A 16,597-nucleotide genomic window follows, 5' to 3' on the forward strand; every position below is an offset into this window, starting at 1 on the left:
ATTAATTTATAATGTCTCTTATATAATTTTAAATCATAAATTTTTTTTTATCTTTTTACTCAATCAAATTAAAAAACAAACTAAATAAATAAATTTTATCTTGATACTGCTTATTACATTTCTAGATCCTTAGTTTTAGACCAAAAAAATCAATGGAAAAAACAAATTTTAATATGACTCGGAAAAAATATAAATTTTTTTATAATTTAAATCGACATAAGGCATAAAATATAATAGTTTTATTAGAGTTTCTACCAGATTTTAATCTGAATGACCTTTAGTGAATTAAAAATAAAAAATTAATAATTTTATTTAAATAAATTAAAATATAATGACTAAAATAAAATCATTAATAAAATTGAGTGGCTACTAGTAAAATTTATTCTCTATTTACAACTCATAATTTATGTTAATTTATTTGATAATTAAAATTTTACAATAAACATATGGGTTTGGAAAATCTTTTTGAGAGAAAAAAAAATAAAGAGGGAAATAAAAGTGAATTAAAAATTATTTTTCTTTTATTATTTGGATATTAAGAAAAATAAAAAAAAAATAAATGATAAAATATCTATTTTGTTATTTCTATATGCAAGTAAAATTTATTATTATAAGGATAAATTGTAATTTCATGTATCTATTATTCACTTGCATCTCAATTTGGAGAGAAAATTCTTGGGACCCCATTTTTCACCAAACAAAACCAGTGAAGGGTGAAATTTTTTTTTTTTTTTTGGTTTCTCTCATTTTTTTTTTTAAAATTTTTCACCATTACAAATAGAGTGCTAAGCTCTCTCATTGACTTGCTTTTGAATTGTGGTGACCTAGTAAGAGCCATTGTGGCCATGCACTCATTTGTTTAAAAAAAAAAATGGAGCATAAGCATGATTAACTGCAAAAGATATTATATTTTAATCTATAAATAAGCAAAGAGGACTAATTAAGTTTAAATTTATAAATTAAGATTTTTTTCTAAATTAAATTAATTTATAAATTTAAACTAAATTTATTTTTGAAGTTAATTTTAAAAAGCAAACTCGATAAATATTCTCTAAAATATAAACATAAATAAATGAAAGCTTTTTCGATTTTAACTGCCATTTCAATGGGCAACGGTTCGCGGGAGCAAAGAAGAGAGAACCGAGATTTACAACAGTGTCAGTCAGGTGCTTAGTGGCATAAATGCAATTTTTTTACTCCATTAAACTTGCGTAAAAATAAAGTTAATCCACCGTTAACTTTGACTTCTATCTACGTGGCAGCCTAGGGTGCATCCTCATCTCCAAAAAGCTCCCTCTACTCCCAAGCTTAAAAAAAACGGGAGAGAAAAAAAAAAAAAAGCAGAGAAGGTATCGTCATCGCGTACACTCTCACTGACTTACTTCTCGCTCTAGTCTCCGCCTTTACCCCACTTTTCAACGCGCCCTCCCACGGCTCCACGAGAAATTATAACCACCGCGCTTCGCTTGTCCTCCGGTGAATCTCTCCTCAATCCGACGGCATGGACGCCGGCGTCACGTCATTCCCGTCAATACTCGACAAGCCCCTTACTCAGCTCACGGAAGAAGACATTTCCCAGCTCACCCGCGAAGATTGCCGCAAATACCTCAAAGAAAAAGGTCCTTCCTTTCTGCTTGTTCTTTTCTATTTTGCTTTTTTTTTTTCTTTATTTTTTTTTATAATCCTCCATTTTCGTTTCCATTTTTATCCTTAAGTCTCGCCATATTTTCCGGTGCCTGTAAATTTAGAGGCAGCTGACACGTGTCTCCTTTTTATCCGATTTTGTTATAATGTCCGTACAGGATTGCGGAGACCTTCTTGGAACAAATCACAAGCGATCCAGCAAGTAATCTCCCTCAAAGCACTCCTTGAAACTAGTGAAGATTCCGGCGCCGGTGCTCTCCGGAAAATCTTAGTTTCCAAACCACCGGTGAGTCCCGACTCCCCCTACTAACTGTTAACTGTTGGTGTTTGTTTTGTTTGGAAATAAATAATTCTAATTTTTCTGTAGGCTACTTCAAATTCGGTTGATTCAATTAAGGAACCCAGTGATAGAAATAACAGTGCAATTTCTGGGTCTTTAGATGAGATAGCTCCGTGCCGGCAGAATGATTCTCCGAAATCCACTCCTCCAGGACAGTTGGATTGCCAAGCGGAAGAGGCAGATGATCAAGCTATTGCTTCCAGGTTAATCTGTGCCTTTTCAATTTGACTTTAATTTTTTGCTTTTAATAATTGTTTTTGTTTCCGTAATGTTAATGGGATTAGTTAACATATATCAGCAATTGGCTGATTTCCATCAATTGATGTAGATGGACCTTGCAATATGGCTGCCCAGTTTAATGCTTCTCTTTAGCTGCAATTTCATACTCTCAGAATGGTTATCCAATTCTGGGTTAGGTTTGACATGTGAGAAATAAAATTGCCGCGCGGGTTTTACCATAGGCTGTATAACACTAACATTGGTATGCTTAGTTTCGTAAAACGTGGGTCTTAGTACTAAACTCCACAATCTGCATGTACGGTGAGTTTCTTAATGAAAATATATTTTAGAGATAATGCTATATCTTTTACATTGTGGCCTTAAACTTTGAGGTTTGAGGCGCAAATGATTGGAACTTTTTAGTTCGTAAGTTCTACTGTTACTGAATAAAAACATGATAAATGAAGAGAAGGAAGAAGGTTTTGGGAAGAGTTATGGTCAGCATGGGGAACACCTTTGAATTGAGAAATGGTTTATGAACAGTATAACTTTGAAACGTGTTGCTTAAAGCATGCTATATTTTGTTTCTGATTGTGTATGCAGTCCTGTTTACATAGGACATTTTTTCTAGTTTGATTTTTTTGAAAGATGGTTTGAGATGTCAATTAATGCATTAACACAACTAGCACACATGATTGAAACTTGGTCTTATGCCATCCAAATAATCGCTTCTAGCTATGTTATCTCCTACTTAGCTGTTTTAATGAAGTATTTGAAGATGTGGCCACAGAAGTCCTGGTGCAACAGATGGATTAGTCGGGCAATTGACAATTTTCTATTGCGGAAAGGTGAATGTGTATGATGGAGTCCCATCTGATAAGGTAATGAAGCCCCCCTTTGCATGGATACCTGGAGATAACTCTGATAGCATGTTGGCCTTCCAATGCATCCAAAATATGGATTTGCAGGCCCAGGCAATCATGCATCTTGCAGCAAGTCCAATTCAGTCACCTCTGGATGATCCAATTCATAGACCTGCATTTTCATTTCCATGTCATTTTCAGACCCCCAGTGATAAACATGGCCTTCTTTCTTCTAATGCTGCAATCGCTCAGACCACTCTAACAGGTAGGATTTTTAGCATGGAAGTGCTTACAATTTACCCTTTAAACCTTACAATTTTGGGTGCTGCTACATTGGAACATGGCTAGAGTTACAGATGTATTTAGTAAATGAAAAGGTATAGCAGCATATGTCCTCAACACAAGAAAAAAGAAATGATAAAATTGGTAATTATTGTTGCTAAATAGAAATGTAGCTATTCTCCAAAGTTTCAAAACATTATATGTCACTTTTCTAGATTTTCATTACTAAAACCCTGGATAGAACCTAATGTGAATCATTTGACTAGAGTGACACAAGAGATAAACTTATGTGAGATCTAGTATAAAATAGCTTATAACTCAAAAATATAATGTTGAAAACATAAGCTAACAATAAGGGCTTTTCTTCTGGTGATACTGAATTAAATGGTCTGTGCATTGACTTTACAGAGAAGACAACAGAATATTCTCATCAGTGTAGGGAGAAAGCCAACATGACTCATGACCCTGGTAAGGACTCGCCCTTAGCTTGTTGTTCGTAGATTTTTTTTACTTGTTGGAAAGCATCGTCATAGTTCTCTTTGATGAGGATGAGTATCTTTATTATGCAAATTTATGCAATGGATAAATTTAGAACGTTGCTCTTATGTTAAAGTTAGTAGCTGGGAATATTCACATTTCAACAGCGTGCTTTATTATGCCAAATACTGGTGCTTTAAATTTCTTTGTATCTTGATACTTCAAGAGGTAAGACATTTGATGTAATGGGTTTCTCTCTAGATATGGCTTATAGGATGGGCTGGACACTGGGCTTTTATTGAGTGTTGTTACAACGAATCCTCATCTTGTTGAAAGCTATATCATCCCTTCACAAGGTGATTGTGAACAAATTATTGGTATAAGCAATTTTAACTGTTTTTCTATTGTTTGGCGTGATAGAAGTGAAAAAGATAAATGGAGGACATTTCATGGTGACTAACTGTGTGTATTGTAAAGGGTTATTCATTGCACTTCTATCGCTGCCGATGAATCACATACTGTTGCTGCCACCAACGATGCGTCTATGTTAGCATTGTCAGTACCAACATCTTCTTTTTTCTTTTTTTTTTCAGAAAGTCTTGGATGCAATCTTTAACCCCTTTGATCTCATGCTTGATTCACTGTCATCCTCTTCTTTGTGTGTGCTGGGATCCACAGTGTTTACATCAGCACATTACACCCACCAACACTATTGCGTGCAACTACAAGTATCTTCTCAAGCACTACTTGGATTAGCACCATCTCATTGGCACCAATTCTCTCTCCTGCTTCACATTTTAAAAATAGCAAATTTCTTTTTCTGGCACACTTGCTGCCACAGCCACTTTCCTTCTCTGTGCTTGAGCAAGAGATTGCTGTATGCATACTCTTTACTTGTGATTCAGCAATGAAAAGTACCCTGAGCAAAATCTTGCTTAAGTTACTGAAAGTACAATGTCAAGATTGTCAGTAGTAGTAAGCATTAGACAGTTCGGTCTGAAAAATTGCAAAACCGAATAATTCAGGGGTGGAGGGTGGGGGTGTGGAGAATTTTGCAAGCTGGTGTAAAGTAGTAACCCTATTCCCTAAATTACAAAGCACAAAGTTCTGAAGGATCTCTATTCGATTTTTTGATTTTCATTTAAAAACCAAACTGAGTAAACTGAACTTCTATGTATTTCAAACTGAATTACCTAATTAATTAAACTGAATTTCTGAATAATTTTGTTCAGTTCAGAATTTTAATTCAAATTGAATAGTGCGTACCCCTAATTGTCAGTTGTTTGCACATCCTTTTAATATTGTTTACTCTTTTTAATATGTAGAGGTTCATGCAAACCGAAAAATGTTGTTGAAGAAATATCTGGAGAAGAAAAAAGATAGGTACTTTCAGTGACAAAGATCATTCATTGGTGACCTTAACTTCCCTTTTCTTCATGTGTTATAGTTATTAGAAAGCTATTAATCGGAAACCATGGTTTTTTTTTTTTTCCCCCATTTCTACCCCATATATTACTATCCGGGGAAGATTTAAGGCCAGGAAAAATGCGGGTCCTACTTCTTCTGGCTTGGAAACATATTTGAACCATCATATGAGGATGCATACCTCAAATGGACAATCAACCAGGAGCAGCACAAGCTCTCCGCCTCAGCCTGGAGTGCCACTTACCTTGTGTAGCCCAGGTGATGATCAACCAAAGTTTGCCAGTTTTTCTGTTGATCTTAATGAAGGTAGGCTGCATAATTCTTTTCCATGGCATGTTTTATGACTTGAAATGTGCATGGTGTTTATGTTAATCACAGCTTTAATGCTCATTATCGAACTGATATTAAACATTTGACGCATGGGCTGTCCAATCTCATTTGTTTGCTGGGAATCTGAAGAATGCCAGTAAAAGATAGATTTCCATAAAGACCAATGGACATTTTATTTTTGACAATGTACTTGTGTGCCACTCAAACCATGACTTTTGGTTATACCCATACCGTGTTTTGTTAGAATTTCTTGTGTGCTGCCAAGCATTATTTTGTCAACCTTATGAAAATAGTTAATTGTAATATTCTAATTTATGATGCAAGTGATTATAGTTGTGAAGTAATTCTTGTGCAGCTTCTAGGGAACTTTTTGATTCTTCATATACAGGTTAATATATATTGGGATTTATTATAAATATATGTGAAGGTCTTTGTATTATTTGTGTGCTCTGCAGATGTCCAAGAAGGTTGACATGCTGTTTGTGTGATTTATGATGCTTGGAACTGTGTAGGGTGCCCTCTACAGACAATCACCATTGTCAAAAGAGGAAGGCAACCTAACAATCTTCAGGATGTCTGTTACATGATCTGCTCTTTCTTGATAAGGAAAGCAGTTTTTTTTTTTATTTTTTCTAGTTCCCTCCCATTTATAGAGATTCTTATGAGAGAATTACTTGTTGGCAAGGGATAGGGATTTCACTGTCAGCAGATCAATTTTGTACTAGAATCATGGTCGTGGGAAATTCTTTTTTTCTGATTTGTAATATAGCCCAAGTTAAAATATGCGGTCATGAGCATCTATGCTCTTTATATGATGTAAATTTGAACGTATGCTACCATTTGACGTGCTTGTATCTCATTGCCCTAGTTGTTACTGATTTTTAGCCCCTATGAATGATTGCTACACTTCTCGCAACTGTTCTGTACCTGAAACCTTAAAGTGATTAGTCATAGTTGGCGAGGCATATGCTGTTAACTGATCACTAGACTGCCAATATTAATTGAATCATGGTTCTATAACAATCCCCAATTCAAACTATTATTATTATTATTATGAAAGGAAAGAAAGGAAAATCTTGCCAAGAAAAATGAATCACTTGCTCATCACCTGGAAATATGCTAAATGCGATATTATTGGCTGGCAACTGAAAATAGTGGAGAAATCGAGATCAGCATGCCTATCAACAAGGACACCGGGCGTCCCGGGAGGAAGACCAAAGGCACCCACGTCACCCCAGCCCACGGGAGTTCGTTCCCTCGGCTCGGATCACTCGGCTAGTCTTATCTCTCTTTTTCTGGGTTTTCGTCTTTTGCTGCTGTGTTTTATTGCGAGCATTTCTAAATTCGAATAAACCATAGGATTATATAGAGTTGGGAGTGCTGTATTGGCACTTGAATTCAGAGGACTACGAGAGTGAAGAATTGAAAATGATCAGGGAAGCCAATGGATTCAATTACATTTTTTCTGTTTTTTAGTAGGAATTGAAGTAATAGAATTTGAATATATATGAGTAATATGTATTTAGCTATTGAATTAAGCTAAGCTAGTATATAGATAGAGTGAGTAAAGGTTTTATAAAGAAAAGTAAGATAATGAAAGGTAAAATAGTAAAACCTTTTAGACCTCTAATTTGATGAGTTGAAAAAGTAAAAATTTTAAAAGATGTTACTTTCTTTAAAATACCATACTTTTTTTTAAAATACCTTCCTTACAAATAAATATGGTACTTTAAATACACATTCTTTAACTTCAAAAACTTCCTCCAATTTAGTTGTTTTTGTGATTTTTTTTCATTATATTTTTAATATTTGTTATGATATGAGACATTTTTTTTAACTGAATATTTCATTAATTATTAAGGGGAATATTATATGGGTGTGGGCAGAGGCTGAAGCCCAAAGCAAAATCACAAAGGTAAAGTCTAAGTCCATTGGACCCAACTTCAAAACAGCTCCAGCAACCATAGTGTAAGCAGCTCAAACCCAGAGCTGCACAACAAGCATCCTGTACCCGTTTTAGTTCAATTTAAAATTTATTTAAGAATTAAAATTAAACTGAAATTTTAATACGATTTCAATTTAATTTTTTATTTTTTTAATTTTGATTTGATAAGGTTGTCTATTCTTCCTTCGGTTTCAACTCGATTCATATAATTCTGATTCAATTTTCACTAATTAAAATAATTTTATATAATTATTTTCTTAAAAAATTAAACTTGAATTAATATATAAATTTTAAATTAAGTTATTAATACATAATATATCATATAATATTTTTTTTAGTTATTTTTAAATTATATATATACATAATTTAAAATTAAGTATATTATATAGTATAATAATACAAACATATCATATAATATATATTTTAATTATTTATTAATTATTTAATATTTAACTATAAGATACAAATATAATCATAAATTAACATATATATATATATATATATATATAGTATTTCAGTGCATTTATAATTAAAATTATAAAGTAATTTAATATATTATAATTAAAATTATTAAGAATATATAAAAAAATAAAATATAATATTAAATTATATTTAATTCATAATTATATATACATCTATAAATATATAATTATACCTAAAAAATATATAATATATATAAAAAAATTATAAATATATATATATATATATATAAATTTAGTTCTAATTTAATATATAATTATAGTTCAGTTATTAGTAAAAAAATTAAAATTAAATTAAAATTTTAAAATAATTTCGATTTAATATGATTTTTATCGTTTCAGTATCATCTAAAACCCCAAGAACCATGTACAGGCTCAACTCTAATAGCCAAATCTTCATTTCCTCTAACGCGTATGGAGACGAAGAGCCTGACTCCAAAACCGAGCAAACATGTTAAGCCTTCCCAGAAGCTACCTAATGACAAGGAAAAGAAAGTTGATCTCCCTAAGAGAGCTTTGAGACAGCAATGTTACCTACCATCGACATCTTTAAAGTTTAACCCCTATCAGGGTGCAGCCCTCAGAGAAAATCTAGACTTCCTACACCCCGCACTGATTACCTCCAAGTCACCACCTGACAACAAAAACTACCACAAAAGCCCTAGTGATCGGCCCAACAAACTAAAGAGGTTAAACACACCCCAAATTGGAGGTGAAGGAGCTAGCCACACTCCGTGATGGGGATGGGCCTTTTCATGCCCGAAATAGAAGGCCCTATAGGGAAAAACACACTCGATTGAAATGAGAAAGACACCCAAGAGGGAACGAGAATAAGAGAGAATAGTCTTTGGCACGATTTTGACTAACATTTATTCCCCACCCTCCTCTGGCATTGAGGATCAAAGCCTACTTTTGCATTAATTAAATAATTGCAAAAACCTTTTGATTCACTTAATCCAATCAAATTATTAGATAAAGCGAAAGACAACAAATCCACAAGCATATGCCTTAACGGCTCCACATCGAAGTACCTTAAAGCAGGGCCCTATAGCAACAATGGGTACAAAAACGAGGGCCACAGAAAATAAAAAACAAAAGCACTCACTGCCTTTATATTTGAAATTAGTTTCTACATTCTACTATCATAACAATGGGCTCTTCTTCCTTTCACCCCCTTTTTGACCACCCCAACCAAGTTGCTCCTTTCGTTACCTGTTCACTGAAAGAAACAATGGCTTTCATCACATGGCTTCTACTTCCTTTTGATTCAACACACTTTACTTTTCCAGTTCCAAGACAAAAATATATTCCCACTCCCAAAACAAAAAGAGATTGGCCTCCAAAATATTGGATATAACTAAAATCTTTGATTTCTCCTTAACAAAATATAGGAACAGAACAAACAGAAATATATATAGCCCAACCGAAATTTAAAAACTTAGTTAACGTTCACTAGGGCCATGTATTTACTATTTATCCCAGTTTCCCGTTCCCAATTGCAAAGCTTTTGCCCCCTTTGTGTGAGTTAAATTCTATTTCTATTGTTCTTTTCTTCTGCCATGGCCAGAAGCCTCGACACACCCTGAGTCCACATATCATATTCCTTCTGATTCAAGCACTCAAACTCCACAACTCCCCGCAACAGAGTCTTCAATCCGAAATATCTCCGATCCTCACCACCCACGAGCAGGTGGCGTCCTGGCCAGGCAGGAATATCTTTGATAACCTCCAACACCACATCTGTAAGTATAAATAAATAAATAAATAAAAAGAGGAATTTAAAGATCAACCCTTCTAATCTTTTAGGCTTTAGCGCCATTTTAACTTTCTCAAATCCCCAAATGGAAGAAGATGTTCACATTAATAGAGAAAGACGAGCAATGATACTTACTCTTTTTCTTTTTGGTTATGGTCCCAGCCACATGTCTGCTCTTCATCTTCAGCATAACCTGTACAGAACGAGGGTTTTCAAAAGTTAAAGGTGGTTAGAGAAGAACGTAGAATGAGAGAGAGTAGATCCATTTATTTCATAATAATTGATCAGAGCTTTAGCTTTTGTCCTGCTCCCTTTTTCCTCATTTGATTCACATTCATAACAGCCATCATTCCCAAATAATTAAAACATGACTTGATATTTCTAAACACTCACACTCGGAATAATGGTTTGGAATTAGAAATGCTTATATACCTGATTCATTCTGTTGATATAAACAGAAACTATTTTCCAGTGAAGATCACCTGCATTAATTACAACAGGGTAATCAAAATTCTCTTCTTCTATAACTAACAACCTCTATTCCAAAGAGAAATTAGAAAATTTTCAAAATCCAGTTTTATTTTTCCCTCTCGTGCGTATAATCAACTAATCCACAATCAACATAAATGACTTGAGAAAGCAATTACGACAATGTACAATGAAATGAAGCTAAAAAGTCAAGATTTATACCAACGAAAATTACAAACCTCAGTTGAGCATCTCATTATGAAAATGCGAACCCAACAAGTTATACTTGTAATGAAAATTGCGTAACGGGCTATTTCATTTCATTCAAGAAAAACAAGTTAACAAGGCAAATGCAATAATTAAAAGCATTATTCACCTTTACGAGTGCGCTTGAGGAGTTCACAGCCTCTGGCTAGCAGTTCCCTGCTGCAGATCCCCAGGAAATTCTGTTCAGGCACAAGTTCACCACTAAAACTACCATTAGAATTACCATTTCCAGCACCTGCACCTAACCCTTTATCCACAGGAATAACTGCTGCTATGTTCCACACCTCCTTCAATGCCCTGGCCTTCAACGTTGCCGCTCCACGCAAAGCTGCAATAACAATATCACGTACAAGGCAAAATACGTCAAATACAAATACATAAACCAAATCCCATAAATGCCATATAAAACGAATTTAGTATAGCCTTGATTGACATTGAATAATTAAACAAGTAAATATACCCGTCGCTGCCGCGGCTGTTAATGTCATGATATCACCTGGAGACCGCACATTTACAGCAGAGCTGACAACAGAAGCTAGCTGGTCTCGCTCTGCCCCTAAGGCCTCCGCAGCCTCCACGCATTGAGCCGCAACCAATGTCGCAGCAGACGCCACCGCCATATCAGTCTTCGCCATTTGCTCATCCTTCCCATTCCCAGAAGATGCTGCGGTAGCGGCAGCAATGGCAGCAACGGCTGCAGCGACGCCAGCTACAGAAATAGCGGCGTGAAGCTGGGCATTGTGGGCCCTTGTCTCCTCTTTTTTCTTCTCCCTCCTGTCCTTCAACCACCTACCAACAGTCTTACCACCACCGCCTCCGGCGGTACTAATGGCAGCACCAGGCGTGGCAGAGGGTGTACGGAACTGGGTGTTAGCGATATTATTTGGACGGCAATACTGCAGAGCAGAAAAGCAATTCAATTGGCTCATCAAATTACCATTTCTAGGAGGCAAGGTTTCGGATTTGTTTCTCTTATGCAACATCCTAAACCATTGACGAATCCAAAAACAAAAATCAAGGGCAATATCAATAATTAATTAACCCTTATTAATTATCCAAAGCAGGCGAGTTGCACTAATTGTGTTTGATGGTGAAAGTCCATAAGCCATAAATGCAAAGTTCTGCAATTTTTTAACCAATTCGGTAAGGAAACTAACGCATACCCGCGTTTTGACAAAATTAAAGGACCAGAAAACATGTCAAATAGGTAGTTTCTACCTTCTCTCCACTAAGACTTTTGCCAAAAAAAACAGGAGGACAAATAGGTAATTATGTAACTCACCCAATGCTAACAAATTACGTCCTCTGAATTTTCGCTAAAAATAAAATAAAATATAACTAAAATTCAACCAGCTTTCTTTCGACCAAAGGAAAGTATATTTGAAGGATTGCCTATGGAGGCGATTAAAGATAGCATTGGTTATAGAGAAACCTGAAATATGTCTTCTTGGGCATGAATGAGTCAGTACTCACTGTAGGTCAGAAATCGTGCTTTGTGAAAGCCAAATAGAGCACAACAAAAAGCGGATACTCACAATACAGATTCTTATTAACACCCTTGATAATAGTTCTTGAAAATAAGTATTACTAGTCATGTGTTTGTTTACCTTGACGTCGTCCATCTCGGACGGGGAGACAGGCGGACTGTCGGTTAAGGAACCATTAAGAGGGCCACTGCTGTGTGAGAGCCTGCCTGAAGTGCGTGGGGATACCTCCTGCTGCATTAAGAGGCATCAAAGAAGACGCGTTATAATTTTTGAGGAAATCGAAGGTGATGATAATGGGATTGTGCTTTGGAGAACTTTTATAACAATGGATTGATTTCTTCGAATAAGAGACTTGCTGGAAGAAAATAAAATGTTGCAAATTAAATCTCACTTCGAGTTTCAACACCAGTTGAGTTCTTCAAAAAATTCCTTTATGTTTACTATGAAATCAAAGTTACAAAAAAAAAATGTCAAAATTAGAACAATATTTGTCAAAAATATTCAAACACAACACCCAAAAGAACCAGAAAACTGTAAAGACAAAACCGAATTTAAAAAAGGACAAAACCAGTCAATTAAGTAGCGAGAGAGAGAAAGAGAGAAGAAAACAAAGTAGAAGCTAGAACTTTAAGACCAAGAGCCAACAAGATATAAATCCCATAAATTGTCTTTATCCTCTAGTTCTCTGTTTTCCATAACTCACCGACTGTGACATGATTCTTTCCATGACCATCTGAGAGGTCTCAGAGGAAGCAAAAGAAAATGGGTTCCCAGAAACGGTAGCACTCTCCTCTAGCTCTCCAGCAATGTCCTCCTGTATGGTACAGCCACTCATGGTCTTAGAGAGAACCATTTGTGGCGGAGCAAGGGCTTTTGAGACCTCCAAGGCCGAGATACTCCAAGAACGCGAGAGGAACTCCATAGGTTCGCTTGGCGTCTCTGGTGGTCGGAAAAGGGCCAAGTCCGGTCGCCATGGCTCTGCCATGGGTTTGTCCATTTAAGACGAGAGAGAGAGAGAGCGCGAGAAACCGAGTCTGTTTTGATAAGTGGCGTTTTAACTGGAGATATGGTTGAGTGGCTGCTTTATAGAGGAAGGTGGTATGAGACAAACCTGACTGCGATGTCTGCTCCTATGTGCTTTTATTCGAGGATTGGATCGAAGATCATGATGAAAAGCAGAAAAATAAAGATCCCATGTGTGATCTCATAAATATTAATCTTTTTAGAAAAATATTCTTAACAAATACTAGCAATTTCACCCATTAGATATGAATTTGCTAAATGATTCTATTTTAGAATAAGAAAAAAAAATTCAATATGCTCATTTTCTTTAATATTTTATTAATTTTTTAATGAATTATATGTATTTACTAAGACCTATTTATATAGAGAAGATTCATTATAAAAATAAAATATTTTCACTAAAAATTTTATTTATTTATAAAAATTATATATCTGACTTTATTGAGGAGTTATAAAATCTTTTATTACTCTATTAATTTGATGATTTTAATATTTTATTATTTAAATGCCCTTATAATGATTTGATTAGTCCATTTAGGTATTAGGGTGCAATATTCTAATTGTATGAGGTGGGAGATTGGAAAGCCGCGGTGAGGACGCGGGTCAGAGTGAGAAATTATTAGATATATCAAGCGAACATGTATCATCATATTTTTTTATGAAAAAAATATATTTTTTAATATTTTTAATATATATAATAATATGTTCTGGAGTATCATCACCATCTCAATTGACCAATGACTCTCTTCTTCCCACTTAAATCACTGTGAACATATCCCTCCTCCATCCCTTATGTTTTTTCTTTGATTTATTGGACTCGTAGATCGGTTCACTGCAATGCATGAAAGAAAAAGGAGAATAAAAATGAAAAAAAGGGAAGAAAACGATTGGTGATCTGTGAAAAAGCAGAAAATGCTGGCAAGTGGAAGTTGTAGGGACATGAATAAAAGCAATGATCTGTATCCATGTGAGTAATTACTGAAATTTTCTTAGGAAAACCTGCGAATGAGGTCAAACTACGAGAGTCACTAGCAAATGGTGAGCATCAATATTGGAAGCTTAGCCGCACAACTTCCGCCTGGCGTTATTAACCATTAATTGGTGTTAGTATGATGATCGTTTCTTTCTAGTCATTATTCATGCTTGGTTCCTGCCGACCTCAAGTGAAGCATAGAATAAACAAATTTACCGTTGTTTGCTCACCGGATCTTGGTAAAATTTTCTCGAGTCCTTTAAAGTATAATGAAATCTTTCGCCCCAATTATTGTTTAGGTGATATGAAGCAATGGATTGATGGCAACGATACAGGCCGTGCAGTCTCTTAAATGCATGCATCATCCATAACTTCTAGTTCTGTTTGAGATTGACTTGCCAATTAGAAAAAAAAAAAAAAAGATTTTTGAAAATAAATATTTTAAATATTGTTGAAAAATAATTTAGAAAAATTATTCAATTATTTTGAAGTTTATACAGTTAAAAAAATATTAGATTTAAATATGGCATTGGAATAGGCAGTGAATTTGCAGTGTTGTATTGGAAGAGAATAAAGGACCCATGCATGCATTGATATTCATTCCCATCCAAGCAAAACTAACAACACATTCCAGTACATATTGACTGGCAAGTAGGACGATCATGCTGGAATAATGGAGAAGCAGGTGCAGCGAAAGCAAAGTGTGATAACGTTCCCACCGGAAGCAAAGCCTGAGGCGTACGTTGGCCTTTTCTGAGCCTGGCAAGGCCAACCAGCAGAGTTACACTCAGCAAAGGGAAAACAGCCAGCCCTGACAATTTTAACAGCTTCTCTCTTTTTATTTTCATGCAGCAGCTAATTTGCGCGTGGTGGCATGCATGCTTGCCTGCCTGCATGTCATCATCTACCTCCATCCATTTTCTTTCCATCAGTCCCTATTTTTATTTTATTTTATTTTTTTGAAAATGCCCTATTTTTATTTTATTATTTTAATTGTATATACAAGATAAAAAATTTTTTATATGTTATATTAAACTTTTTTAACATGTCAAGTTAAACAGATTATCCATCAATTTAAAAATACAAAAAATATTGAATTAATAATTATGAACAAAATATACAAGGCAAATTGTTATGTTTTAATCATTAAAACCATTACGAATTCTTTTTTTTTTTTTGGGTTAATATAAATTTGGTTGAAAAGGGTATGTGGGAATTGATATATTTAGGATGGGCCAAAATTATTCAGATTGGGTCATTCTAAATTAAATGAAGGTGGTCCTGTAGTTGCTATCTTTGGCCAAAAATTATTTTACTCGTTGAAGCTTATCCTCATGCGCATTTGTCATTTTCCACATTAAATTATCATTTTGGCATCTATTAACTTATATAAATAGTTATTATTTGACCTTTAAGAAATCTACAACTCACCTAAACGCAAGTATTTGAGGGAGTTATCCAATACAGAAGCAGCGAATTATTTGATGATTATTTTATTAAATATTATCTCAAATTTAGTGATACATTTTTAAAAATATTATAATCATAAGATTTGAAGAATCTTAATTTTTTGCCAGTAAAAAAAAATTAATTAATATGACAGCATTATTTCATAAGCATAAAAGCCTTAAATAAAATTCTGGATAAGGCTCTCATCATTCAGCCCAGAGTGAAATATGGGAGGGGATTTGCTTTCAACTTTGTTGAAGCCGTTGAACCTGAACATTAAACATGATGGGCATTACGATTGATGGCCATGGACGTTTGCGACACCCATTAGTTTTTTTTTTTTTTTTTTAATATTTGTTTTCGTGATTTAAATATTAGGAGATAGGGACAGTACTCAGTCGTCAGTAGGGCTGAAGGCTGTGATAAGGAAAGAGATTAAATACTGGGCGCCTCGGTTGGTAGGACAGAAGTATCTCACTATCATCATTAAACTCCGATACTACGTGTACCCTTTGTAACCCTAAGCTCCCTCTACGCTTCCTAAATAATCAATCATGCCTAGTCCCTTGCTTTTAATATATATATAAAAAAAAATCTATTCTTTTTTTTTTATTAAGCATGAAACAGTGTTAATATATTAATCCACTCGAATCATAAACACAACCGAGATTAATTATGATGCTAACCCTCGTGCAAATATTTTTTATTTATGAAATTAAGAGAGATTAAATTAAATATTACTATTAATAAATTACAGAATTATTGGTCACTATTTTTATATTTAGTAACGAAAAAAGACCGAGAAATTAATGCAGGCATAATGATATGGGGACAGTGGTCTAATTAACCAAAACACAAGAAGGTTAATGGATATGGAAACTTGAAGCCCTACAGGCTGCACCATTAAGTGGAATGGGTCAAGGCAGAGTGATACGAGCCGTTGAATTTGCAAACAAATAGTATACATTTGTAGACGAAACTTTTTCTGTGTGGATGACAGGAAGTCCCTGCCTGCCATTTGAAGATGATGAAACAAAACTCTAATAAGATTCCAACCCACTTTAGCGAAGATATTCACTATTCTCATTAAGATTTCAAATTCAATATCAGTGGAATCTTTGATTTTTATCAACACCACCACTATCATATATAATTGTAGGTCAGCACCCA

General features: G+C 34.6%; 2 protein-coding genes across 10 annotated transcripts; one reads left to right on the top strand and one right to left on the bottom strand.

Moving 5' to 3' along the window:
- Positions 1-1,307: 1,307 nt before the first annotated feature.
- On the top strand, positions 1,308-6,458 carry LOC110632745 (protein TIFY 4B). Of its 8 annotated transcripts, none has more exons than XR_009144184.1 (8): positions 1,309-1,619; positions 1,803-1,930; positions 2,012-2,187; positions 2,994-3,331; positions 3,757-3,816; positions 4,303-4,380; positions 5,151-5,208; positions 5,354-5,430. XR_009144184.1 is itself a non-coding variant. In XM_058136507.1 (8 exons), the coding sequence occupies exons 1-8, from the start codon at positions 1,502-1,504 to the stop codon at positions 6,050-6,052; spliced, it is 1,050 nt and encodes a 349-aa protein (XP_057992490.1). In that variant the 5' UTR covers positions 1,309-1,501; the 3' UTR covers positions 6,053-6,458. The 8 variants fall into 8 exon arrangements, 7 of the variants coding, with proteins under 7 accessions (XP_057992489.1, XP_057992490.1, XP_057992486.1 ...); XM_058136507.1 differs by lacking the exon at positions 4,303-4,380 and adding an exon at positions 6,036-6,458 and having other exon boundaries at positions 5,354-5,508; XM_058136505.1 differs by lacking the exon at positions 4,303-4,380 and adding an exon at positions 6,036-6,458 and having other exon boundaries at positions 1,310-1,619; positions 5,354-5,556.
- Positions 6,459-9,089: 2,631 nt separating this feature from the next.
- LOC110632787 (VAN3-binding protein) lies at positions 9,090-13,192 on the bottom strand. Of its 2 annotated transcripts, none has more exons than XM_021781117.2 (7): positions 12,686-13,192; positions 12,103-12,213; positions 10,956-11,391; positions 10,605-10,823; positions 10,193-10,242; positions 9,896-9,953; positions 9,090-9,744 (listed from the first exon to the last, which is right to left on the bottom strand). In XM_021781117.2, the coding sequence occupies exons 1-7, from the start codon at positions 12,977-12,979 to the stop codon at positions 9,530-9,532; spliced, it is 1,383 nt and encodes a 460-aa protein (XP_021636809.2). In that variant the 5' UTR covers positions 12,980-13,192; the 3' UTR covers positions 9,090-9,529. The 2 variants fall into 2 exon arrangements, with proteins under 2 accessions (XP_021636809.2, XP_021636810.2); XM_021781118.2 differs by having other exon boundaries at positions 12,103-12,210; positions 12,686-13,076.
- Between the last annotated feature and the right edge of the window lie 3,405 nt (positions 13,193-16,597).

The sequence above is a fragment of the Hevea brasiliensis genome, chromosome 15 (genome assembly GCF_030052815.1).
Source record: "Hevea brasiliensis isolate MT/VB/25A 57/8 chromosome 15, ASM3005281v1, whole genome shotgun sequence".
Taxonomy (NCBI): domain Eukaryota; kingdom Viridiplantae; phylum Streptophyta; class Magnoliopsida; order Malpighiales; family Euphorbiaceae; genus Hevea; species Hevea brasiliensis.